This window comes from Lucilia sericata, unplaced genomic scaffold, assembly GCF_015586225.1.
Source record: "Lucilia sericata isolate MDLA Ls3-8-SP2 unplaced genomic scaffold, ASM1558622v1 Contig001779F_arrow, whole genome shotgun sequence".
Lineage (NCBI taxonomy): Eukaryota > Metazoa > Arthropoda > Insecta > Diptera > Calliphoridae > Lucilia > Lucilia sericata.
Genome location: NW_023995678.1, coordinates 32910 through 60336, shown reverse-complemented (window position 1 = coordinate 60336; position 27427 = coordinate 32910). Strand labels below are relative to the sequence as shown.

The following is a 27427-nucleotide window of genomic DNA, read 5'->3' as shown; positions in this document are numbered from 1 at the left end:
ACAAACACACATAATGAGAAAAGTTTGCATTTTTAGAGCAAAGAATTTTCACATAAAAAAACATACACACACAAAATATTTAGAATCCATAATGTATTTTTAGAATTCGGGTTAAAAAACAAAGAAAAATTCCAAAAAAAAAAAAAGCATAAAATGCATGTGAAAGTAATATATGTATAATATGAGATTTTAACCGCATTTTACCAGCATTATTTTTGTAGATTTATTTTTGATAATGCTTAATGTTCTTTTTTCGACAAAAAAAGTTTTCCTGGTCTTTGTTAATGTATGCATTTCTTTAATTCCTTATACTGAAACTCGTTCTGGTATTTGTGGCCTGTATATAACCGCCATAAAAATAGCAGCAGCAGCCACATTTTAACACTTTTTGCCGTATGCGCTGGTTAATTAAATTTTCAGCTTTTGTTTTCCTGAACACTTTTTTCTCGAATAACTTTATATTGTTTTTTATTTTATTTATATTTCCTTTTATTTCACTATTTTTCTACAAAAAATCATATACGTAGGAACAAAAAACCGTTTTGAAATAAGAGTTTTTATTGTAATTTTGTCTTTAGTCTATAATTATGTGGCTTTTTGCTTTAGGTATTGGTTTTGAAGACGTAGTTTACCTTTCGCTATTTTTTACTTAAAACCTGATTAAACTTTTACAATTATACGAACTTTATCCAGAATCTTGAAAAAAACGCTTTGTTTTTCCCAACTAACTACTAACTAACTAACTAACTAACTAACTAACTAACTACTAACTAACTAACTAACTAACTAACTAACTAACTAACTAACTAACTAACTAACTAACTACTAACTAACTAACTACTAACTAACTAACTAACTAACTAACTAACTAACTAACTAACTAACTAACTAACTAACTAACTACTAACTAACTAACTAACTAACTAACTAACTAACTAACTAACTAACTAACTAACTAACTAACTAACTAACTACTAACTAACTAACTAACTAACTAACTAACTAACTAACTAACTAACTAACTAACTAACTAACTAACTAACTACTAACTAACTAACTAACTAACTAACTACTAACTACTAACTAACTAACTAACTAACTAACTAACTAACTAACTAACTAACTAACTACTAACTAACTAACTAACTAACTAACTAACTAACTAACTAACTAACTAACTAACTAACTAACTAACTAACTAACTAACTAACTAACTAACTAACTAACTAACTAACTAACTAACTAACTAACTAACTAACTAACTAACTAACTAACTAACTAACTAACTAACTAACTAACTAACTAACTAACTAACTAACTAACTAACTAACTAACTAACTAACTAACTAACTAACTAACTAACTAACTAACTAACTAACTAACTAACTAACTAACTAACTAACTAACTACTAACTAACTAACTAACTAACTAACTAACTAACTAACTAACTAACTACTAACTAACTAACTAACTAACTAACTAACTAACTAACTAACTAACTAACTAACTAACTAACTAACTAACTACTAACTAACTAACTAACTAACTAACTAACTAACTAACTAACTAACTAACTAACTAACTAACTAACTAACTAACTAACTAACTAACTAACTAACTAACTAACTAACTAACTAACTAACTAACTAACTAACTAACTAACTAACTAACTAACTACTAACTAACTAACTAACTAACTAACTAACTAACTAACTAACTAACTAACTAACTAACTAACTAACTAACTAACTAACTAACTAACTAACTAACTAACTAACTAACTAACTAACTAACTAACTAACTAACTAACTAACTAACTAACTAACTAACTAACTAACTAACTAACTACTAACTAACTAACTAACTAACTAACTAACTAACTAACTAACTAACTAACTAACTAACTAACTAACTAACTAACTAACTAACTAACTAACTAACTAACTAACTAACTAACTAACTAACTACTAACTAACTAACTAACTACTAACTAACTAACTAACTAACTAACTAACTAACTAACTAACTAACTAACTAACTAACTAACTAACTAACTAACTAACTAACTAACTAACTAACTAACTACTAACTAACTAACTAACTAACTAACTAACTAACTAACTAACTAACTAACTAACTAACTAACTAACTAACTAACTACTAACTAACTAACTAACTAACTAACTAACTACTAACTAACTAACTAACTAACTAACTAACTAACTAACTAACTACTAACTAACTAACTAACTAACTACTAACTAACTAACTACTAACTAACTAACTAACTAACTAACTAACTAACTACTAACTAACTAACTAACTAACTAACTAACTAACTAACTAACTAACTAACTAACTAACTAACTAACTAACTAACTAACTAACTAACTAACTAACTAACTAACTAACTAACTACTACTAACTAACTAACTACTAACTAACTAACTAACTAACTAACTAACTAACTACTAACTAACTAACTACTAACTACTACTAACTAACTAACTACTAACTAACTAACTAACTAACTAACTAACTACTAACTAACTAACTAACTAACTAACTAACTAACTAACTAACTAACTAACTAACTACTAACTAACTAACTAACTAACTAACTAACTAACTAACTAACTACTAACTAACTAACTAACTAACTAACTAACTAACTAACTAACTACTAACTAACTAACTAACTAACTAACTAACTAACTAACTAACTAACTAACTAACTAACTAACTAACTAACTAACTAACTAACTAACTAACTAACTAACTAACTAACTAACTAACTAACTAACTAACTAACTAACTAACTAACTAACTAACTAACTAACTAACTAACTAACTAACTACTAACTACTACTAACTAACTAACTAACTAACTAACTAACTAACTAACTAACTAACTAACTAACTAACTACTAACTAACTAACTAACTAACTAACTAACTAACTAACTAACTAACTAACTAACTAACTAACTAACTAACTAACTAACTAACTAACTAACTAACTAACTAACTAACTAACTAACTACTACTAACTAACTAACTAACTAACTAACTAACTACTAACTAACTAACTAACTAACTAACTAACTAACTAACTAACTAACTAACTAACTAACTAACTAACTAACTAACTAACTACTAACTAACTAACTAACTAACTAACTAACTAACTAACTAACTAACTAACTAACTAACTAACTAACTAACTAACTAACTACTACTAACTAACTAACTAACTAACTACTAACTAACTAACTAACTAACTAACTAACTAACTAACTAACTAACTAACTAACTAACTAACTACTAACTAACTAACTAACTAACTAACTAACTAACTACTACTAACTAACTAACTAACTAACTAACTAACTAACTAACTAACTACTAACTAACTAACTAACTAACTACTAACTAACTAACTACTAACTACTAACTAACTAACTAACTAACTAACTAACTAACTAACTAACTAACTAACTAACTAACTAACTAACTAACTACTAACTAACTAACTACTAACTAACTAACTAACTACTAACTAACTAACTAACTAACTAACTAACTAACTACTAACTAACTAACTACTAACTAACTACTACTAACTAACTAACTAACTAACTAACTAACTAACTAACTAACTAACTAACTAACTAACTAACTAACTAACTAACTAACTAACTAACTAACTAACTAACTAACTACTAACTAACTAACTAACTAACTAACTAACTAACTAACTAACTAACTAACTACTAACTAACTAACTAACTACTAACTAACTAACTAACTAACTAACTAACTAATAACTAACTAACTAACTAACTAACTAACTAACTAACTAACTAACTACTAAACTAACTACTAACTAACTAACTAACTAACTAACTAACTAACTAACTAAACTAACTAACTAACTAACTATACTACTAACTAACTAACTAACTACTACTAACTAACTAACTAACTAACTAACTAACTAACTAACTAACTACTAACTAACTAACTAACTAACTAACACTAACTAACTAACTACTAACTAACTAACTAACTACTAACTACTAACTAACTAACTACTAACTAACTAACTACTAACTAACTAACTAACTAACTAACTAACTAACTAACTAACTAACTAACTAACTAACTAACTAACTAACTAACTAACTAACTAACTAACTAACTAACTAACTAACTAACTACTAACTACTAACTAACTACTAACTAACTAACTAACTAACTAACTAACTAACTACTAACTAACTAACTAACTAAAACTAACGACGAACTAACTAACTAACTAACTAACTAACTAACTACTAACTAACTAACTAATACTACTAACTAACTAAATAACTAACTAACTAACTAACTAACTACTAACTAACTAACTAACTAACTAACGAACTAACATAACTAACTAACTAACTAACTAACTAACTAACTAACTAACTAACTAACTAACTACTAACTAACTAACCTAACTAACTAACTACTAACTACTAACTAACTACTAACTAACTAACTAATGCAATATCTTTCAGTTTCTCAAAACATCGAATTTTTCATTTGTCCAATTCACAATCGCTGTTGTACGGTTGTATCATAGTATGTTGTATTTTTTTTTTGTTTCAAAAACTTTATTTCAAAATTGTTTATGACATACAACGAATTGAACAATTACATCTGCTGCGTTTGATCAACATTTAATTCAAATGAAATACGTTTACGTCACCGTATTCCCTTAAAATATAACCATCACTGTCAAATATTCCACAATTCTTTCAAAAACACACATTATTCTTATCGACCAGAACGACAAAGTTATAAATTGCAGAATTACTCTTTCTTAAATTTAGTGCGTATGATCAACATTTAATACAAAAGAAATAAGTATACGCCTCAGTATTCTCTGACATAGAGGTTTTTGTGCTCTAGACTAGAGAAATAAATGTGAAAATGTTTTCTTAAATAAACTTATACATATTTTAAAAATTATAACCATCACTTTCAAATACTTTACAATTCTCTCAATAACATTCTTTATTCTTTTACATATTTGTATAATCGACCAGTACAACAAAATTAGCAGTTACAAAATGATTCTTTCTCAAACTCATTCAAAATTAAAATCCTTTTGGTATTTTTTGTTTCTATTTAACATTCCAGTCTATGCGTTAAATCTCATGTGCGCAAAACCGACACTTACATTTTTATAGGGGCTTTTACCGCATAATCATGCATTTTTTTTTGTTATAATTTCTCTGTTGTTGTTCAAACGGAAAATTTAATTTTTTTCCTGTTCTACACGACTGTGCTCATGTTTCTTTTGTTAATGCACACAAAATGCACAAAAAAACGAAAGGAGAAGGGAGATGTGAGGAAAAAATTTCTTTAGTTTGCATTTTTTTTTTTTTGCAAATGGGAAAATCTGCAGTTATCCTTAGTTTAGTGGTTTTTAGTTTTTGTAATGTTCGGTTACTTATGCTGTTTTTGTTTTATTTAAATGTCATCGTTGTGAGTTGGGCACAAGAAACAAGTTAGTTATCACTTTTTTGTAGTTGTTAAGTTGGCTATGATGCTTTTTTAGCCCTTTAAGCAATTGCCCTCCCAAAAAAAGCGAAAGCATGATGAAGGATGTACGCAAGAAAATATTAGTTAGTTTTTGTTTTAGTTGGTTATGGTGTGCAAAAAGTATTTAAATTACTTTTAATATGCAAACTGTTATAGTTTAAAACAAAACTATTTACACAATTAATTAAGAAAGTTTATGTAAGAATTATGGTTTCACTCGTTCTTAAAAGATATTAAGATAAATTTGTGGCTTGTCATTTAGTTTTTGTTTTAGAAAACTATTTTTTTCCATATTGAACTTAATGTTTATAAAGTTTTATTAACTTAAATCTGTTTTTCTCTCCTTCTCGTTGCAGGTATGTACTTTCCTCATGTTCTTTTCCAGTTTTAATTGGATGTTCTTCACTATCCGTACTTTAAAATGCGCAATTAATATTTGTTTTCAATTTAACAAAAAAAAAAAAAAATAATAAAACGAAAAATGTTGGTAAGAAAATTAATGAGAACTAATGAAAGTGGTTGAAGGTTAAATGAAAATAAACAGCTCTATATAAAATTTAAATACACAGTATATTTGTACTTGTGTGTGTGTGTGTGTGTAGTGGAGGATAGAAAACAGTGTTTTTTTCTAACAGACACGTGTCTACACGTGACATCTATGCAGACGGGATAGAACAATTTTATGTACATTTCACAAGTGCACTATAATTACTGCAAAAAATAACAACCATTAGTAAATATAAGTAGGGGAAGGAAATGAGGTTTAGATTTTTCAAAATGTACTTGAGTTAAAAAATAATAAAGGTGGAAAGAAAATTAGAACAGTTCAAAATGAAAAATATAAAAACAGTAAAAGTTAAAGTAAAAATTATATTATATTAAAAAATATATTTCAGACAATGAACCTATCATTAACTGAGACTAAAAACCAGATAATAGAGCAAAGAATAATCCAATTTATGGATCAATAGTCCATACTATTGATCAATGTATACCCCAAACTATAGATCAATCTATAATCTAGACTATAGATATAGATAAATCTAGTCCTGATTAAGATCAATCTATAGTCCAGACTAAAGATAAGTCTATAGTCCAGACTATAGACAAATCTATAGACAATCTATAGTCCAAACAATATACAATCTATAGTCCAGACTATAGACCATCTATTGTCCAGACTATAGACAATCTATAGTCCAGACTATTGACAATATATACTACAGACTATTGACAATCTATAGTCCAGACTATAGACAATCTATAGTCCAAACTATAGACAATCTACAGCCCAGACTATAGACAATCTATAGTTCCTACTATAGACAATATATAGTTCATACTATAGACAATCTATAGTCCAAACTATAGACAATCTATAGTCCAGACTATAGACAATCTATAGTCCAGACTATAGACAATCTATAGTCCAGACTATAGACAATCTATAGTCCAAACTATAGACAATCTATAGTCCAGACTATAGACATTCTATAGTCCAGACTATAGAAAATCTATAGTCCAGACTATAGACAATCTATAGTTCATACTATAGACAATCTATAGTTCATATTGTAGACAATCTATAGTCCAGACTATAGACAATCTATAGTCCAAACTATAAACAATCTATAGTCCAGAATATAGACAATCTATAGTCCAGACTATAGACAATATATAGTCCAAACTATAGATAATCTATTGTCCAGACTATAGACATTCTATAGTCCAGACTATAGACAATCTATAGTCCAGACTATAGACAATCTATAGTCCAGACTATAGACAATCTATAGTCCAGACTATAGACAATCTATAGTCCAGACTATAAACAATTTATAGTCCAGACTATAGACAATCTATAGTCCAGACTATAGACAATCTATAGTCCACACTATAGACAATCTATAGTCCACACTATAGACAATCTATAGTTCATACTATAGACAATCCATAGTCCAGACTATAGACAATCTATAGTCCAGACTATAGACAATCTATAGTCCAGACTATAGACAATCTATAGTCCAGACTATAGACAATCTATAGTCCAGACTATACACAATCTATAGTCCGGACTATAGACAATCTATAGTCCAGACTATAGACAATCTATAGTCCAAACTATAGACAATCTATAGTCCAGAATATAACCAAATCTATAGTCCAGACTATAATCAAATCTATAATCCCGACTAGAGATAAATCTATATTCCAGACAAGTTTATAGTTCAAACTATAGATAAATCTATAGTCCTGACTATAAACAAAAATATAGTCCAGACGATATGCAAATATATACTCCATACTTTAGATAAATCTGTGGTCCAGACTGCAACCTATATTTAAATGCTGAGTTGTACAAATTAACCTTGGGTGTTGGGATATTAAAAGACTTTGATTAATAACGTTTATTCTACTTACCTTATTGTTACTAAAGCCGAAGCGGTAGCCCGACCAAATTCATTTTTAATCGAACATTCATAACGGCCATTATCCAAAATTGTGACATTTTTAATAAACAAACTGCCTGTACCGATAACTTCATATTTATCTGTCTGTAAAACTTTAGGGTCAATAATACGACCATCCTTGCGCCAAGTTATCTGAAAAAAAATTAAGTCACAAAATATAAAAAAACAGTTTCAGTTTTAATTTCATTTCACTTATTAAATTAAACAAAGAAGAAGACAACACAAATTAAAACATGATTATTTTTGCCCTTTTTATTGTACACATACACACAGACAGGCACACATTAAAAACATGTCCATCACTCCACTAACCTGTATGCCCTCGCTTTCGTCTGCTTTACAGGGCAACTCAATGGATGTGCCAGTGAAAGCTTCCAGATCGTAAGGTTCTATAACCAAATGTGGTGCACTATGTGTTTTTTCCACAGTTATCGTGGCAGCGGCTGTCGCATGACCATTTTCATTTTCTGCAATGCAGGTGTAGATGCCTATAGTAGTAGAATTAAACAAGATGAAATCAGTGAAAAAGGATTGAGAGGAAATTTTTAATGAAAAGAAATTTTAGTTTGTATTTTTGCTCTGATGTTTTTTCACGGACAATATTTATTCATTTAATATTCTCATTCAATTTCGATTTTATATGTATTTCTGCCGTTGGTTTACTTATTAAATATTCTGTATAACAACGGGTGAATGAGTTATAGCTGCTAGCCAGGCAACAACCCACCTGTCCGACTAACTGACTAGGTTATTTTGGTTGGTTGGTTGGTTAAGGCTATTTGCCTGATGAGATTGTGTTATATTTCATTTCATTTTATTTTTTACCTGTATCAGATTCCTGAGCTTTATTTACTATCAATTCCGTATTTTCATTTTCCAACACCAGATGCTCGTTGGCCACAATTGCTTCACCATTAAATTGCCACGTTATGGTTGGTATCGGATTACCATCCGCATCACATTCCAATACAAAGCTTTTACCAACTTTAATTGTTTGATTTTGTGGCGCCATCAGTATTTCAGGTAATTCTATAAAAATGACAATAAAAAAACACACGCAAAATATTATTTATAAGTGTGAGTAAGCGGGTGTCAGTGTATCAATAGTGGGAAAATAACAAAAAAACTCTTAGATTCATTAAAACAAAGTAATTGCGTCTGTAAACAATTATGGTTTCATTGTTAAATATTTCTCTTTCATTTACATACGCATGTTATGTGAGTGTTTGTACATATGCATATCGCCAATTGTCAGCGTGTGTAGGAGGAAGCTACTGAAAGGACTTTCCATACAGTAGATATTTCCATAGTCCAGAAATATACTTATCTATAGTCCAAACTATAGACATATCTATAGTCCAGACTATAGACATATCTATAGTCCAGACTATAGACATATCTATAGTCCAGACTATAGACATATCTATAGTCCAGACTATAGACATTCATTCCACTATAGAGAAATCTATACTCCAGAAATAGACTTATCTATAGTCCAAACTATAGACTTATCTATAGTCCAAATTATAGACATATCTATAGTCCAGACTATAGACAAATCTATAGTCCAGACTATAGACATATCTAAAGTCCAGACTATAGACATATCTATAGTCCAGACTATAGAGATATCTATAGTCCAGACTATAGACATATCTATAGTCCAGACTATAGGCATATCTATAGTCCAGACTATAGACATATCTATAGTCCAGACTATAGACATCTATAGTCCAGACTATAGACATATCTATAGTCCAGAATATAGACAAATCTATAGTCCAGACTATAGAGATATCTATAGTCCAGACTATAGACATATCTATAGTCTAGACTATAGACATATCTATAGTCCAGACTATAGACTTATCTATAGTCCAGACTATAGACAAATCTATAGTCCAGACTATAGACAAATCTATAGTCCAGACTATAGACAAATTTATAGTCCAGAATATAGACAAATCTATAGTCCAGACTATAGACAAATCTATAGTTCAGACTATAGACAAATCTATAGTCCAGACTGTAGAGAAATCTATAGTCCAGATTATAGACAAATCTATAGTCCATACTATAGACAAATCTATAGTTCAGACTATAGACAAATCTATAGTCCAGACTATAGACAAATCTATAATCCATACTATAGACAAATCTCTAGTTCAGACTATAGACAAATCTATAGTCCAGACTATAGACAAATCCATAGTCCAGACTATAGACAAATCTATAGTCCAGACAATAGACAAATCCATAGTCCAGACTATAGACAAATCTATAGTCCAGACTATAGACAAATCTATAGTCCAAACTATAGACAAATCTATAGTCCAGAGTACAGACAAATCTATAGTCCAGACTATAGACAAATCAATAGTCCAGACTATAGATTTAGTATGATTTATGGTTCGGTGGACTATCTAGATTATTGTCGACTTGGATTGTCGTCTGAAATTCGAAACATTACGAGGGCTGCTAACCGGTTTTATCGAGACTTCGTGTCTACACTTATGACGAAGTACTTAACGGCAAAATATACGAAATATAAACTGGTACTTGAATGTCGGTAATTGCGAACTAGTTACCAGATTATTTACAGATTCCTGGAAATATTATTGCGGACTCATTGGTAATAATATAGAATTGCTTTTTCGTGTAAAGTTTAGATTATTGCTGACTTGGATTGTCGGCTGAATTCTCAATCATTAGGAGACATCGTATCTGCACTGATATTAAGGCTTTCAGATTCAGATATATCCGACATATTAACTGGTACTTGAGTGTCGTTATTAGCAAAGTAGATACCATATCTTTATAAAATTCTTGGAAATATTAATGCGGATGCACTGCTCAACCATGTCTCTAATGCAGTGAATAGGGACAACCTTTATAATCTAACCAATAATGAGTTCGCATTTTGTCTAGATATATTTGGAATATATTTAGGAAAGGATGATATAGATATTTATCCAGACTTAAGTGAAAAGTGGAAGAGTACACAATATGGTACACAACACTTAACTGAGAATATATTAGAATAACAGTTTGGAAAAGTTTTTTAGAGCCATTTTCCGATTAGCCTCCTATTTCTTATGTACCAAATACATACATATAGTAATTGTGAGGTTAAGTATTTAATGGCGTTAAATTGACAAATGAAAATGACGTGCACGTTTGTTTTTACTGCGTACATGCCGTTACACAGTGTAAATGCATGTGTATGGTTGAAAAATCTGCAACCAATTGCCACTCTTAATGAGTTGCGAACAGACATTTCAAAGTATGTAATTAACTTTAAAACTAAACACATTTATTTTAATTTTAATTTACTAATGAAAGCTATTTAATGTTTAAGTTGGAACTGTGCTAAGTAATTTACAATTTATTAAACTGTTTTGCATTTGTTGCAAAACTTTTGCTTTTAGCAAAATTATTTTTTTTGGAAAAAGTAAAGAAGAAAATTCAGGAACTCTAACTGAAAGTTTAATGCAAGCATGAACATGCATAACTGAAAGTTTTATTTAAAAGAAGATTCGAAGTGATAGAAGCAAAGGCAATAGTTTTATATATACAAAATGTTTGAAGTATTACTCAAGTAATAATTGATTTTGAGAGAACTTTCAGGGTCCCTGGGTGGTATAAGCTTCCAAATTATAACGTATTATAAAATAATTCATATAAATAGTTTTATCGCCACCATAATGAAATCGTCCTTTTAAATCTCTTAATTTGATGGCACGTACTCCACTATACAGCGATTTTGTATGAAAGTAATGTCTGTATTTAAGTGAATCTAGTGGTAATGTATAACTGAATCAGAATGAGTGTCTGTGCGAAATAATCTGTTTGTTAAAGACAAACATTACACATACATACATATGTATGCACGTTTTTGTTAGTTTTAATATCCGCCTAAACAGACACACTGGCATTCAAGTAACTTAATTTAAATGAAAATGAGCAGTAAACACAATGAACACTTTTTGGATTTCAAACTTAAGCGATAGCTTAAAAGTGTATTTTAAAACTGACACTTGTTAAGGCACTAGATATGTTTGATTTTAATTAGGGGAGTAATTGTAAGCTATGGATAAATTATATAGTAATAAGTTTGCTATAGTAATGATTTGCTAATCATTAGTATTTAATATAATTTCTTAATCCTCTTTAAACCCCATAATATTCTACCAATTATTAACATTTATTTCACATTTCCTTCTCTAATTACAATTGTAACAACTTAACCACCAAATCTACTAGATTTTTCTAAACCAATTTATACAATTTATACTTTCAATAGCAATTATACAAATAAACTCCTACTCTTAATATCTAATTGTTATTAGATTATATCACTCACACAATCTGTCAAAATATTTGTAATTAAATTCAGATCATGATAAATGTAACGCACACACACACACACATTCGAAACGTGAATACATTAATTTATTTATTTTGTTGGTCACCGAGGGCTGGGATGTATAAAAAAAAAATTGTTGTAAATTGAATTTTCGAAATTTCAATAAAACCAACAAAACCGCAACATTGTTACAAGTCAATTAAATGATGCATATTTTACGCATTATATTTAGTTTAATTTAATTTTTTTATATCATATTTTAACAGATGCGTAACAGCAATTGGGGTCATGAAAGCTAACTTTTCACGCTTTGCAAAGAGATTTTTTGGATAATTTGGTGCTAACAAGAACATACCAATAATAATTCAGTTCTATTTCTAGTTCACATCTAGCCTCAGTTGTACTTAATTCTAGCTCAGTTTAGTTCAGTTCAGTTCTAGTTCAGTTCTAGTTCAGTTCTAGTTCAGTTCTAGTTCAGTTCTAGTTCAGTTCTAGTTCAGTTCTAGTTCAGTTCTAGTTCAGTTCTAGTTCAGTTCTAGTTCAGTTCTAGTTCAGTTCTAGTTCAGTTCTAGTTCAGTTCTAGTTCAGTTCTAGTCAGTTCTAGTTCAGTTCTAGTTCAGTTCTAGTTCAGTTCTAGTCAGTTCTAGTCAGTTCTAGTTCAGTTCTAGTTCAGTTCTAGTCAGTTCTAGTTCAGTTTCTAGTTCAGTTCATTTCTAGTTCAGTTCTAGTTCAGTTCTAGTTCAGTTCTAGTTCAGTCTAGTTCAGTTCTAGTTCAGTTCTAGTTCAGTTTCTAGTTCAGTTCTAGTTCAGTTCTAGTTCAGTCTAGTTCAGTTCTAGTCAGTTCTAGTTCAGTTCTAGTTCAGTTCTAGTTCAGTTCTAGTCAGTTCTAGTTAGTTCTTAGTTCAGTTTTAGTTCAGTTCTGTTCAGTTATAGTCAGTTCTAGTTCAGTAGTTCAGTTAGTTCTAGTTCAGTTTCTAGTTCAGTTCTAGTTCAGTTCTAGTCAGTTCTAGTTCAGTTCTAGTTCAGTTCTAGTTCAGTTCTAGTTCAGTTCTAGTTCAGTTCTAGTAGTTCTAGTTCAGTTCTAGTTCAGTTCTAGTTCAGTTCTAGTTCAGTTCTAGTTCAGTTCTAGTTCAGTTCTAGTTCAGTTCTAGTTCAGTTTCTAGTTCAGTTCTAGTTCAGTTCTAGTTTCAGTTCTAGTTCAGTTCTAGTTCAGTTCTAGTTCAGTTCTAGTTCAGTTCTAGTTCAGTTCTTGTTCAGTTCTAGTTCAGTTCTAGTTCAGTTCTAGTTCAGTTCTAGTTCAGTTCTAGCTCAGTTCTAGTTCAGTTCTAGTTCAGTTCTAGTTCAGTTCTAGTTCAGTTCTAGTTTAGTTCTAGTTCAGTTCTAGTTCAGTTCTAGTTCAGTTCTAGTTCAGTTCTAGTTCAGTTCTAGTTTCTAGTTTTCTTATAAAATGGAATCCAATATTGTTAAAATTTAAATGACCATAAAATTAAGCATTAGTTTTACAACTTGATGATAACGTATTAACCGTTATTCAGTTTGTTCAATTTTGTAGTTTATTTTTGGTTTAATCTGCTCAATATTCAAATGCATTTCTAATCGAACATACTGTCACTGCTGTGAACATGACTGTTTCATTAAAATAAATTTATGCAAATAATATTTGTCTGTATATTTGTGTATTCATCTACATATGAATGTATCTGTCTGTCGGTATGTTGGTATCCCTCTGGAGCATTTGCTATTTCCTCTAGGATTATTATTTTTGAAGGAATTTAAATAAAATTGTATATGGCATCGTAGTTTTACCATATGTTTTAATTTATTATGAAATTTATATTCATAACATAACCATCCATCACATTGATTGTACATAAAAATATCTGTGATGTCTGCTTAATAGGAGGGTTGTTATTTTATGTATAAAAAATAATTTAAATAAATAAAGTACATATGAAATATTTATAAGATTTGTTGAAATAAAGTATTATTTTTACTTAAAATTTTACTTAAAAGCTTCTATATTTCTTTAAATTCTTGGTTTCCTATTTAAAAATTTCTTTGGCTTCTAATGCACATGCCACCTTACTGTACTACATTCATCATTTATTTATTGTGTTTGTGTTTTTGACAGAATGTCAAACATAAACTGCACAACACATGCATTCAGTTTCAAATGGATAAATACAATTTTTTTCTACTTTCAATCTTCTACACTTTAGGTGTCTTTTTTGTGAATGCATGTCTGTGAATTTATGTTTTTTTATATTTGTATAAATGCCTATGGCAGAGCTTTGAAATGTACTTTTCTTTTTGTTTGATAAAAACTGTTAGATAAAAGTATTACTCGAAGCGTTTAAAATAACCTTGAAGTTGCCGCAACGCTGAACATATTAGTGGTATAAGGCAATTAGGGATGGAAATGCGATAGAAATGAATTATAACAGCACTGAACTAGAACAGAACTATAACTAAACTAAAACAGAACTATAACTGAACTATAACTGAACTATAACTGAACTATAACTGAACTATAACTGAACTATAACTGAACTATAACTGAACTAGAACTGAACTAGAACTGAACTAGAACTGAACTAGAACTGAACTAGAACTGAACTAGAACTGAACTAGAACTGAACTAGAACTGAACTAGAACTGAACTAGAATTGAACTAGAACTGAACTAGAACTAGAACTGAACTAGAACTGAACTAGAACTGAACTAGAACTGAACTAGGACTGAACTAGAACTGAACTAGAACTGAACTAGAACTGAACTAGAACTGAACTAGAACTGAACTAGAACTGAACTAGAACTGAACTGAACTAGAACTGAACTGAACTAGAACTGAACTGAACTGAACTAGAACTGAACTAGAACTGAACTGAACTAGAACTGAACAAGAACTGAACTAGAACTGAACTAGAACTGAACTAGAACTGAACTAGAACTGAACTAGAACTGAACTAGAACTGAACTAGAACTGAACTAGAACTGAACTAGAACTGAACTAGAACTGAACTAGAACTGAACTAGAACTGAACTAGAACTGAACTAGAACTGAACTAGAACTGAACTAGAACTGAACTAGAACTGAACTAGAACTGAACTAGAACTGAACTAGAACTGAACTAGAACTGAACTAGAACTGAACTAGAACTGAACTAGAACTGAACTAGAACTGTACTAGAACTGAACTAGAACTGAACTAGAACTGAACCAGAACTGAACTAGAACTGAACTAGAACTGAACTAGAACTGAACTAGAACTAACTAGAACTAACTATAAACTGAACTAGAACTGAACTAGAACTGAACTAGAACTGAACTAGAACTGAACTAGAACTGAACTAGAACTGAACTAGAACTGAACTAGAACTGAACTAGAACTGAACTAGAACTGACTAGAACGGAACTAGAACTGAACTAGAACTGAACTAGAACTGACTAGAACTGAACTAGAACTGAACTAGAACTGAACTAGAACTGAACTAGAACTGAACTAGAACTGAACTAGAACTGAACTAGAACTGAACTAGAACTGAACTAGAACTGAACTAGAACTGAACTAGAACTGAACTAGAACTGAACTAGAACTGAACTAGAACTGAACTAGAACTGACTAGAACTGAACTAGAACTGAACTAGACTGAACTAGAACTTACTAAACTGAACTAGAACTGTACTAGAACTGAACTAGAACTGAACTAGAACTGAACTAGAACTGAACTAGAACTGAACTAGAACTAAATGTTTTTTAAAAAAATTCACCTTATTATAAACAACACTCTTTCCTAATACTGTCTTCCAACAAATCCGGACTGCCCAATAATTTATTAATCCTTGTTTCACTTACCTCTTACTTCGATATTGGCGCTAGACTGTATGGTACCTAAATGATTTGTGGCCTCACAACGATATACACCTGCCTGTAGTAGAGTAGGCTGAACAATAACTAAACTACCATTTGTTTGGATGCGTAGTGCATCAGTTGATTGTGCAACCAAGCGTCCGTTGAAATACCATTGGATGTCAGGTGTTGGATTGCCCGTTGCCATACAATCCAAACGTACATCATCGCCATTTAGGGCCACAATACGATCCGTGGGTGTGTATACAAAAGTGGGTGGTTGCTGGAGACCGTTGGCAGGATGTAATGGTGAGGCTGTGTATGGTGCATAAGCTTGTCTACCGTTGCTATTACTGCGAGGAATGTTTCTGTTGCTGTTGTCAATGTTGCGAATTAATTCGGTATTCTGTCTGTTATTTTGGTTTAGATGAACATTCCACAGTTGATTATTATCATTGTTACTATTATATTCCCCATGTTGTGTTGGAGCGTATCGATTGTTTGAGTTTGTGTTTTGGTTTGGGGTTTGTTCAACCATCATACGTATGGGTTGAGTACGTGTTTCACCAACTTCATTGCGTCCTATGCACTCATAAATACCAATATCATTTGAGTCTACCGCATTTATTTTGAGCGTGCCTGAGGACAATATTTGCATTTTAGGTGAATAGTCTGTTGAAACTTCATTTGTGTTTTGCATCCAAATTATTTCAGGCTCTGGATCGCCCACCATGCGACAGGGCAACTCAACTGTTTCACCTGTTGTTAAATGCATGTCATGTGGTGCCTGTACTATTTCAGGTTTTTCTGTAAATTTGAGAAGAAAAAAAGATTGTGTGTATTCATAAACTCTTATTAAAAGTAAAATACAAGTTTTAAGGGACTAGGGTTATGTAGGCTATAGTTAGGGAAACTTTTTGCTCTTTTGTTATATAAGGGGTGTTCTTGGGAAGTCACTTTAATTAAGATTAATCAAAATTCAATTGAATTTAGTTATTGATGAACAGTTTAGTTAAAGCTGCAATTGTTAAATGTTAGAATGAACTTTCATTAAATTGTACTGCGTAGTCTTTACATAGTAAGGTATTACTTGTAAAAAGTCTAAAAGTTTTCACTGGGTTATTGTATACATTTTTAAAAAAATACATGATTCGTATCATTAGATAGTTAACATAAAACAATATGTTTTATTTTATTTTCTTTCATAAAATTCATGTTTTATTAACTGTAACGTGTAACATTTATTTGCATTTCACTTGAATGTTTTTTGATTTGTTTATACTATTGTCTCAAGCAAAAAAATATATTTTTTTATTAAAAAATGTTAACTGAACAATATATTGGTGTAAGTGCTATTGTTAGAGTTAAATTGACTTTTTTGTGAAACGAAAATTTTTGTAATAATAAATTTAAAATAAACATGTTTTAAAATAAAAACTAAAATGTTATATAACAAAAAATGTATTAAAAGTATTTTATTTGTTAAAGTTTAAGCGAAACACATTACATATCCAAAAATAGATCTAGAACAAGAACTAGAACAGAACAGAACTAGAACGAAACCATAACAGAACTAGAACAGAACTAGAACAGAATAGAACAGAACTAGAACAGAACTAGAACAGAACTAGAACAGAACTAGAACAGAACTAGAGCAGAACTAGAACAGAACTAGAACAGAACTAGAACAGAACTAGACAGAACTAGAACAGAACTGGAACAGAACTAGAACAGAACTAGAACAGAACTAGAACAGAACTAGAACAGAACTACAGACTAGACGAACAACAGAACTAGAACAGAACTAGAACAGAACTAGAACAGAACTAGAACAGAACTAGAACAGAACTAGAACAGAACTAGAACAGACTAGAACAGAACTAGAACAGAACTAGAACAGAACTAGAACAGAACTAGAACAGAACTAGAACAGAACTAGAACAGAACTAGAACAGAACTAGAACAGAACTAGAACAGAACTAGAACAGAACTAGAACAGAACTAGAACAGAACTAGAACAGAACTAGAACAGAACTAGAACAGAACTAGAACAGAACTAGAACAGAACTAGAACAGAACTAGAACAGAACTAGAACAGAACTAGAACAGAACTAGAACAGAACTAGAACAGAACTAGAACAGAACTAGAACAGACTAGAACAGAACTATAACAGAACTAGAACAGAACTAGAACAGAACTAGAACAGAACTAGAACAGAACTAGAACAGAACTAGAACAGACTAGAACAGAACTAGAACAGAACTAGAACGAACTAGAACTGAACTAGAACTGAACTACTGACTAGAACTGAACAGAACTGAACTAGAACTGAACTAGAACTGAACTAGAATGAACTAGAACTGAACTAGAACTGAACTAGAACTGAACTAGAACTGAACTAGAAATGAACTAGAACTGAACTAGAACTGAACTAGAACTGAACTAGAACTGAACTAGAACTGAACTAGAACTGAACTAGAAACTGAACTAGAACTGAACTAGAACTGAACTAGAACTGAACTAGAACTGAACTAGAACTGAACTAGAACTGAACTAGAACTGAACTAGAACTGAACTAGAACTGAACTAGAACTGAACTAGAACTGAACTAGAACTGAACTAGAATGAACTAGAACTGAACTAGAACTGAACTAGAACTGAACTAGAACTGAACTAGAACTGAACTAGAACTGAACTAGAACTGAACTAGAACTGAACTAGAACTGAACTAGAACTGAACTAGAACTGAACTAGAACTGAACTAGAACTGAACTAGAACTGAACTAGAACTGAACTAGAACTGAACTAGAACTGAACTAGAACGAACTAGAACTGAACTAGAACTGAACTAGAACTGAACTAGAACTGAACTAGAACTGAACTAGAACTGAACTAGAACTGCAACTAGACGTACTAGAACTGAACTAGAAACTGTACTAGAACTGAACTAGAACGAACTAGAACTGAACTAGAACTGAATCTAGAACAGAACTAGAACAGAACTAGAACAGAACTAGAACAGAACTAGAACAGAACTAGAACAGAACTAGAACAGAACTAGAACAGAACTAGAACAGAACTAGAACAGAACTAGAAACTAGAACAGAACTAGAACAGAACTAGAACAGAACTAGAACAGAACTAGAACAGAACAGAACAGAACTAGAACAGAGAACTAGAACAGAACTAGAACAGAACTAGAACAGAACTAGAACAGAACTAGAACAGAACTAGAACAGAACTAGAACAGAACTAGAACAGAACTAGAACAGAACTAGAACAGCAACTAGACGAACTAGAACAGAACTAGAACAGAACTAGAACAGATCTAGAACAGAACTAGAACAGAACTAGAACAGAACTAGAACAGAACTAGAACAGAACTAGAACAGAACTAGAACAGAACTAGAACAGAACTAGAACAGAACTAGAACAGAACTAGAACAGAACTAGAACAGAACTAGAACAGAACTAGAACAGAACTAGAACAGAACTAGAACAGAACTAGAACAGAACTAGAACAGAACTAGAACAGAACTAGAACAGAACTAGAACAGAACTAGAACAGAACTAGAACAGAACTAGAACAGAACTAGAACAGAACTAGAACAGAACTAGAACAGAACTAGAACAGAACTAGAACAGAACTAGAACAGAACTAGAACAGAACTAGAACAGAACTAGAACAGAACTAGAACAGAACTAGAACAGAACTAGAACAGAACTAGAATAGAACTGAACTAGAACAGAACAGAACAGAAATAGAACAGAACTAGAACAGAACTAGAACAGAACTAGAACAGAACTAGAACAGAACTAGAACAGAACTAGAACAGAACTAGAACAGAACTAGAACAGAACTAGAACAGAACTAGAACAGAACTAGAACAGAACTAGAACAGAACTAGAACAGAACTAGAACAGAACTAGAACAGAACTAGAACAGAACTAGAACAGAACTAGAACAGAACTAGAACAGAACTAGAACAGAACTAGAACAGAACTAGAACAGAACTAGAACAGAACTAGAACAGAACTAGAACAGAACTAGAACAGAACTAGAACAGAACTAGAACAGAACTAGAACAGAACTAGAACAGAACTAGAACAGAACTAGAACAGAACTAGAACAGAACTAGAACAGAACTAGAACAGAACTAGAACAGAACTAGAACAGAACTAGAAAAGAACTAGAACAGAACTAGAACTGTATTAGATTTGAACTAGATCTACGCTGAACTTTTAATAAATTTTTGAACAGATTTTTTTTTATACATTTTATTTTCGATGCTATTTTTACTGCAAATTTAAGTAATTGCACATGAATGAGAAAAATTTTTTAAAAGTAATTTTGTAAGATTTTCTTTAATCATTTTTATATTTTTATTTAAGTTCATCAAAGCAATATTAAAGTATACCACTTTAAAGACAATTGAACAAACTATAATAAATCCAACAAAACAATTTTCTGAAAAGGATTTTCATTTTTCACCAACCTCTCGTTCGTCTACCTCTAAATAATTTACAGTGTATGATTTTCTTCTAAAAGTTTTTGTTAATAATAAAATAGCAATGAAAAGAAATGAAAAGTAACAAATAAACAAAACAAAAAATGAACAATAAAATAAGGAAACAATAACTATATTCGAGATATTCTATCTAGAATAGATAGTTGGTTGGATGGCTGGTTATACATAGTCAGTCATTGCTCAGTAATTTCCCACAGTTTAAATTGGATTTTCAACTGTTTACGCTCGAATACAATAGACACACTACATATATATGTACATAGATTAAAACTAAAAGTAGTAGTATTAGTAATAGTTGGTAATTGTATCTGTGCAACATACACATACATACATAGACTTATATCTAGTTTCATAATACAGATTTCACTTACTGCAATGAAAATGATATTCCTGTAGACTCGCAAATCCATGACGTACAATGTTGCTGGTGTCTCACAAGTCAAAGCAATGGTGATGACTTGTCGTTGGGGATGCTGTTGATAGTGGCGCCACAATGAGTAAATACCACAATTACAGTCGATGGGATTGCCATCTAGTCGTAGGCGTTTCAAGCTGGCAAACGTGTAAATGCATCTGGTGGCAGATTAGTCAGTTTATTATTGAAAAGAAAACTAAATGGTGCAGATAAAGTAGGTGTAGGCAGAAGGAGGCACAAATTTATTGTTGCAAAAAAAAGTGAAAAGAAGAAAAAAAAAAAAGGATTAGAATTAGAAAACTGTATGACATGGAGAAATATATATAAAAAATGCAATTAGCAATGAGCTACGGGCAATACAAAAAGGAAATTTGATACACATTTTTTCAACCTCATTATTTAGGGTTTACGATCCAAGTGAACTAGAACTGAACTAGAACTGAACTAGAACTGAACTAGAACTGAACTAGAACTGAACTAGAACTGAACTAGAACTGAACTAGAACTGAACTAGAACTGAACTAGAACTGAACTAGAACTGAACTAGAACTGAACTAGAACTGAACTAGAACTGAACTAGAACTGAACTAGAACTGAATTAGAACTGAACTAGAACTGAACTAGAACTGAACTAGAACTGAACTAGAACTGAACTGAACTAGAACTGAACTAGAACTGAACTAGAACTGAACTAGAACTGAACTGAACTAGAACTGAACTGAACTGAACTAGAACTGAACTAGAACTGAACTAGAACTGAACTAGAACTGAACTGAACTAGAACTGAACTAGAACTGAACTAGAACTGAACTAGAACTGAACTAGAACTGAACTAGAACTGAACTAGAACTGAACTAGAACTGAACTAGAACTGAATGACTAGAACTGAACTAGAACTGAACTAGAACTGAACTAGAACTGAACTAGAACTGAACTAGAACTGAACTAGAACTGAACTAGAAAAACTGAACTAGAACTGAACTAGAACTGAACTAGAACTGAACTAGAACTGAACTAGAACTGAACTAGAACTGAACTAGAACTGAACTAGAACTGAACTAGAACTGAACTAGAACTGAACTAGAACTGAACTAGAACTGAACTAGAACTGAACTAGAACTGAACTAGAACTGAACTAGAACTGAACTAGAACTGAACTAGAACTGAACTAGAACTGAACTAGAACTGAACTAGAACTGAACTAGAACTGAACTAGAACTGAACTAGAACTGAACTAGAACTGAACTAGAACTGAACTAGAACTGAACTAGAATTGAACTAGAACTGACTAAACTGAACTAGAACTGAACTAGAACTGAACTAGAACTGAACTAGAACTGAACTAGAACTGAACTAGAACTGAACTAGAACTGAACTAGAACTGAACTAGAACTGAACTAGAACTGAACTAGAACTGAACTAGAACTGAACTAGAACTGAACTAGAACTGAACTAGAACTGAACTAGAACTGAACTAGAACTGAACTAGAACTGAACTAGAACTGAACTAGAAATGAACTAGAACTGAACTAGAACTGAACTAGAACTGAACTAGAACTGAACTAGAACTGAACTAGAACTAGAACTGAACTAGAACTAGAACTAGAACTAGAACTGAACTAGAACTAGAACTGAACTAGAACTAGAACTGAACTAGAACTGAACTAGAAATGAACTAGAACTGAACTAGAACTGAACTAGAACTGAACTGAACTAGAACTGAAGTAGAACTGAACTAGAACTGAACTAGAACTGAACTAGAACTGAACTAGAACTGAACTAGAACTGAACTAGAATTGACCTTAAATCTTAATTTTGTTAAATCTTACTTTATGTAACCAAAAATGTTTTTCAACTCCTTTAATAAACTGAAACTTAATGTTACAAATCTCAAAACATTTTCTGCTTCATACCATATATACGATTGAGACTATATCAGTTTTATGTAATTTTAGCTTTTGTGTAATACGATACTTACATTCGATTTAAACGTGGTAAATTGGCGAAGGTATCTGCATCAATTTGCCAAATCATTGTTTTCCAGGTATCTATAGGAACAAACAGAATAAGAAATTAAACGAAAAGAAAATACATTGTTTATATACAGCAACAATAAAAAGAAAATCATTGAAATGAAAACGTGCTTTTATTAGAAGTTGTAAAATTTTCAATCACACAATGTATTTGCATTTCACTTTTCATTCTTTGGTCAAGCAATTAGACAAGACAATACAAACTACCAATATAACACCATTTCTAAAAGTATAGGGATAAATTCCCTTCAATTAAATCCAGATATTTATTTCATTTTTTTGATTTATTTTATATTCTCTTTACTTTAGGAATTAGTTCATTACTTTCATCACTCTCTTTACTTTAACTATACAACTTTATTATTATAACATTTTTAATCTAATACTTACATTCCCTCCAATTGCTGCAACTTTTGAAAGATACTCTTTGGCAACTTGCTAATGCGATTAGAGCTCAAATACAAGAACCGCAATGAGACTAAACCATCAAAGCTCCCTCCTGTATATAGGAAATCTCATTCTCATTCAGAAACAACGTAGTCACCTGTGTTAATCCATCGAAAGCATTTGCTGGTATTTCCTCAAAACGATTGAAACGAAAATCACTAGAAATGGAAAATACAGAAAAAATTAGAAAATGAATGAAAAAATTCAAGAAACAAGAATGATAAGTGAAAAAATGATAGAAAATTTTTAATGCAAATAAGTAACTGCTGATACTAATAATAAAATCAAGAGTACAAACAGACACCAAAGTACGTATCGTTAGATGTTGATGAAAATAGGATGGATAATATAATAAAGATGCCTTAAAGGGGAAATCCTTAAATTTGTTCTAGGATAGTAGAGTTGTGGCAGTGGTTTTAAAGAACCTTAAAGCTTTAAGAAACCTTAAAGCTTTAAAGAAACTTAAAGCTTTAAGAAAATAAAATATTTTACGTGAACAAATGTTCTAGTTCAGTTCTAGTTCAGTTCTAGTTCAGTTCTAGTTCAGTTCTAGTTCAGTTCTAGTTCAGTTCTAGTTCAGTTCTAGTTCAGTTCTAGTTCAGTTCTAGTTCAGTTCTAGTTCAGTTCTAGTTCAGTTCTAGTTCAGTTCTAGTTCAGTTCTAGTTCAGTTCTAGTTCAGTTCTAGTTCAGTTCTAGTTCAGTTCTAGTTTAGTTCTAGTTCAGTTCTAGTTCAGTTCTAGTTCAGTTCTAGTTCAGTTCTAGTTCAGTTCTAGTTCAGTTGTAGTTCAGTTCTAGTTTAGTTGTAGTTTAGTTGTAGTTCAGTTCTAGTTCAGTTCTAGTTCAGTTCTAGTTCAGTTCTAGTTCAGTTCTAGTTCAGTTCTAGTTCAGTTCTAATTCAGTTCTAGTTCAGTTCTAGTTCAGTTCTAGTTCAGTTCTAGTTCAGTTCTAGTTCAGTTCTAGTTCAGTTCTAGTTCAGTTCTAGTTCAGTTCTAGTTCAGTTCTAGTTCAGTTCTAGTTCAGTTCTAGTTCAGTTCTAGTTCAGTTCTAGTTCAGTTCTAGTTCAGTTCTAGTTCAGTTCTAGTTCAGTTCTAGTTCAGTTCTAGTTCAGTTCTAGTTCAGTTCTAGTTCAGTTCTAGTTCAGTTCTAGTTCAGTTCTAGTTCAGTTCTAGTTCAGTTCTAGTTCAGTTCTAGTTTAGTTCTAGTTCAGTTCTAGTTCAGTTCTAGTTCAGTTCTAGTTCAGTTCTAGTTCAGTTCTAGTTCAGTTCTAGTTCAGTTCTAGTTCAGTTCTAGTTCAGTTCTAGTTCAGTTCTAGTTCAGTTCTAGTTCAGTTCTAGTTCAGTTCTAGTTCAGTTCTAGTTCAGTTCTAGTTCAGTTCTAGTTCAGTTCTAGTTCAGTTCTAGTTCAGTTCTAGTTCAGTTCTAGTTCAGTTCTAGTTCAGTTCTAGTTCAGTTCTAGTTCAGTTCTAGTTCAGTTCTAGTTCAGTTCTAGTTCAGTTCTAGTTCAGTTCTAGTTCAGTTCTAGTTCAGTTCTAGTTCAGTTCTAGTTCAGTTCTAGTTCAGTTCTAGTTCAGTTCTAGTTCAGTTCTAGTTCAGTTCTAGTTCAGTTCTAGTTCAGTTCTAGTTCAGTTCTAGTTCAGTTCTAGTTCAGTTCTAGTTCAGTTCTAGTTCAGTTCTAGTTCAGTTCTAGTTCAGTTCTAGTTCAGTTCTAGTTCAGTTCTAGTTCAGTTCTAGTTCAGTTCTAGTTCAGTTCTAGTTCAGTTCTAGTTCAGTTCTAGTTCAGTTCTAGTTCAGTTCTAGTTCAGTTCTAGTTCAGTTCTAGTTCAGTTCTAGTTCAGTTCTAGTTCAGTTCTAGTTCAGTTCTAGTTCAATTCTAGTTCAGTTCTAGTTCAGTTCTAGTTCAGTTTCTAGTTCAGTAGTTCAGTTCTAGTTCAGTTCTAGTTCAGTTCTAGTTCAGTTCTAGTTCAGTTCTAGTTCAGTTTCTAGTTCAGTTCTAGTTCAGTTCTAGTTCAGTTCTAGTTCAGTTCTAGTTCAGTTCTAGTTCAGTTCTAGTTCAGTTCTAGTTCAGTTCTAGTTCAGTTCTAGTTCAGTTCTAGTTCAGTTCTAGTTCAGTTCTAGTTCAGTTCTAGTTCAGTTCTAGTTCAGTTCTAGTTCAGTTCTAGTTCAGTTCTAGTTCAGTTCTAGTTCAGTTCTTTCAGTTCTAGTTCAGTTCTAGTTCAGTTCTAGTTCAGTTCTAGTTCAGTTCTAGTTCAGTTCTAGTTCAGTTCTAGTTCAGTTCTAGTTCAGTTCTAGTTCAGTTCTAGTTCAGTTCTAGTTCAGTTCTAGTTCAGTTCTAGTTCAGTTCTAGTTCAGTTCTAGTTCAGTTCTAGTTCAGTTCTAGTTCAGTTCTAGTTCAGTTCTAGTTCAGTTCTAATTCAGTTCTAGTTCAGTTCTAGTTCAGTTCTAGTTCAGTTCTAGTTCAGTTCTAGTTCAGTTCTAGTTCAGTTCTAGTTCAGTTCTAGTTCAGTTCTAGTTCAGTTCTAGTTCAGTTCTAGTTCAGTTCTAGTTCAGTTCTAGTTCAGTGCTAATTCAGTTCTAGTTCAGTTCTAGTTCAGTTCAGTTCTAGTTCAGTTCTAGTTCAGTTCTAGTTCAGTTCTAGTTCAGTTCTAGTTCAGTTCTAGTTCAGTTCTAGTTCAGTTCTAGTTCAGTTCTAGTTCAGTTCTAGTTCAGTTCTAGTTCAGTTCTAGTTCAGTTCTAGTTCAGTTCTAGTTCAGTTCTAGTTCAGTTCTAGTTCAGTTCTAGTTCAGTTCTAGTTCAGTTCTAGTTCAGTTCTAGTTCAGTTCTAGTTCAGTTCTAGTTCAGTTCTAGTTCAGTTCTAGTTCAGTTCTAGTTCAGTTCTAGTTCAGTTCTAGTTCAGTTCTAGTTCAGTTCTAGTTCAGTTCTAGTTCAGTTCTAGTTCAGTTCTAGTTCAGTTCTAGTTCAGTTTCTAGTTCAGTTCTAGTTCAGTTCTAGTTCAGTTCTAGTTCAGTTCTAGTTTAGTTCTAGTTCAGTTCTAGTTCAGTTCTAGTTCAGTTCTAGTTCAGTTCTAGTTCAGTTCTAGTTCAGTTCTAGTTCAGTTCTAGTTCAGTTCTAGTTCAGTTCTAGTTCAGTTCTAGTTCAGTTCTAGTTCAGTTCTAGTTCAGTTCTAGTTCAGTTCTAGTTCAGTTCTAGTTCAGTTCTAGTTCAGTTCTAGTTCAGTTCTAGTTCAGTTCTAGTTCAGTTCTAGTTCAGTTCTAGTTCAGTTCTAGTTCAGTTCTAGTTCAGTTCTAGTTCAGTTCTAGTTCAGTTCTAGTTCAGTTCTAGTTCAGTTCTAGTTCAGTTCTAGTTCAGTTCTAGTTCAGTTCTAGTTCAGTTCTAGTTCAGTTCTAGTTCAGTTCTAGTTCAGTTCTAGTTCAGTTCTAGTTCATTCTAGTTCAGTTCTAGTTCAGTTCTAGTTCAGTTCTAGTTCAGTTTAGTTCAGTTCTAGTTCAGTTCTAGTTCAGTTCTAGTTCAGTTCTAGTTCAGTTCTAGTTCAGTTCTAGTTCAGTTCTAGTTCAGTTCTAGTTCAGTTCTAGTTCAGTTCTAGTTCAGTTCAGTTCGTTCTAGTTCAGTTCTAGTTCAGTTCTAGTTCAGTTCTAGTTCAGTTCTAGTTCAGTTCTAGTTCAGTTCTAGTTCAGTTCTAGTTCAGTTCTAGTTCTTCTAGTTCAGTTCTAGTTCAGTTCTAGTT

General features: G+C 31.6%; 1 protein-coding gene across 1 annotated transcript in view; it reads right to left on the bottom strand.

The window, feature by feature from the left end:
* Nucleotides 1-23870, bottom strand: part of LOC119612635 (peroxidasin) — a gene marked incomplete at its 5' end in the record, with an annotated part of 35694 nt that extends 11824 nt beyond the window's left edge. The window contains 11 exon segments of the mRNA XM_037968465.1: nt 8017-8198; nt 8379-8554; nt 8892-9095; nt 16289-17089; nt 21184-21228; nt 21231-21368; nt 21371-21423; nt 23206-23256; nt 23258-23275; nt 23651-23747; nt 23750-23870. Of these exon segments, the coding sequence (XP_037824393.1) occupies nt 8017-8198; nt 8379-8554; nt 8892-9095; nt 16289-17089; nt 21184-21228; nt 21231-21368; nt 21371-21423; nt 23206-23256; nt 23258-23275; nt 23651-23747; nt 23750-23870 (1886 nt within the window).
* Between the last annotated feature and the right edge of the window lie 3557 nt (nt 23871-27427).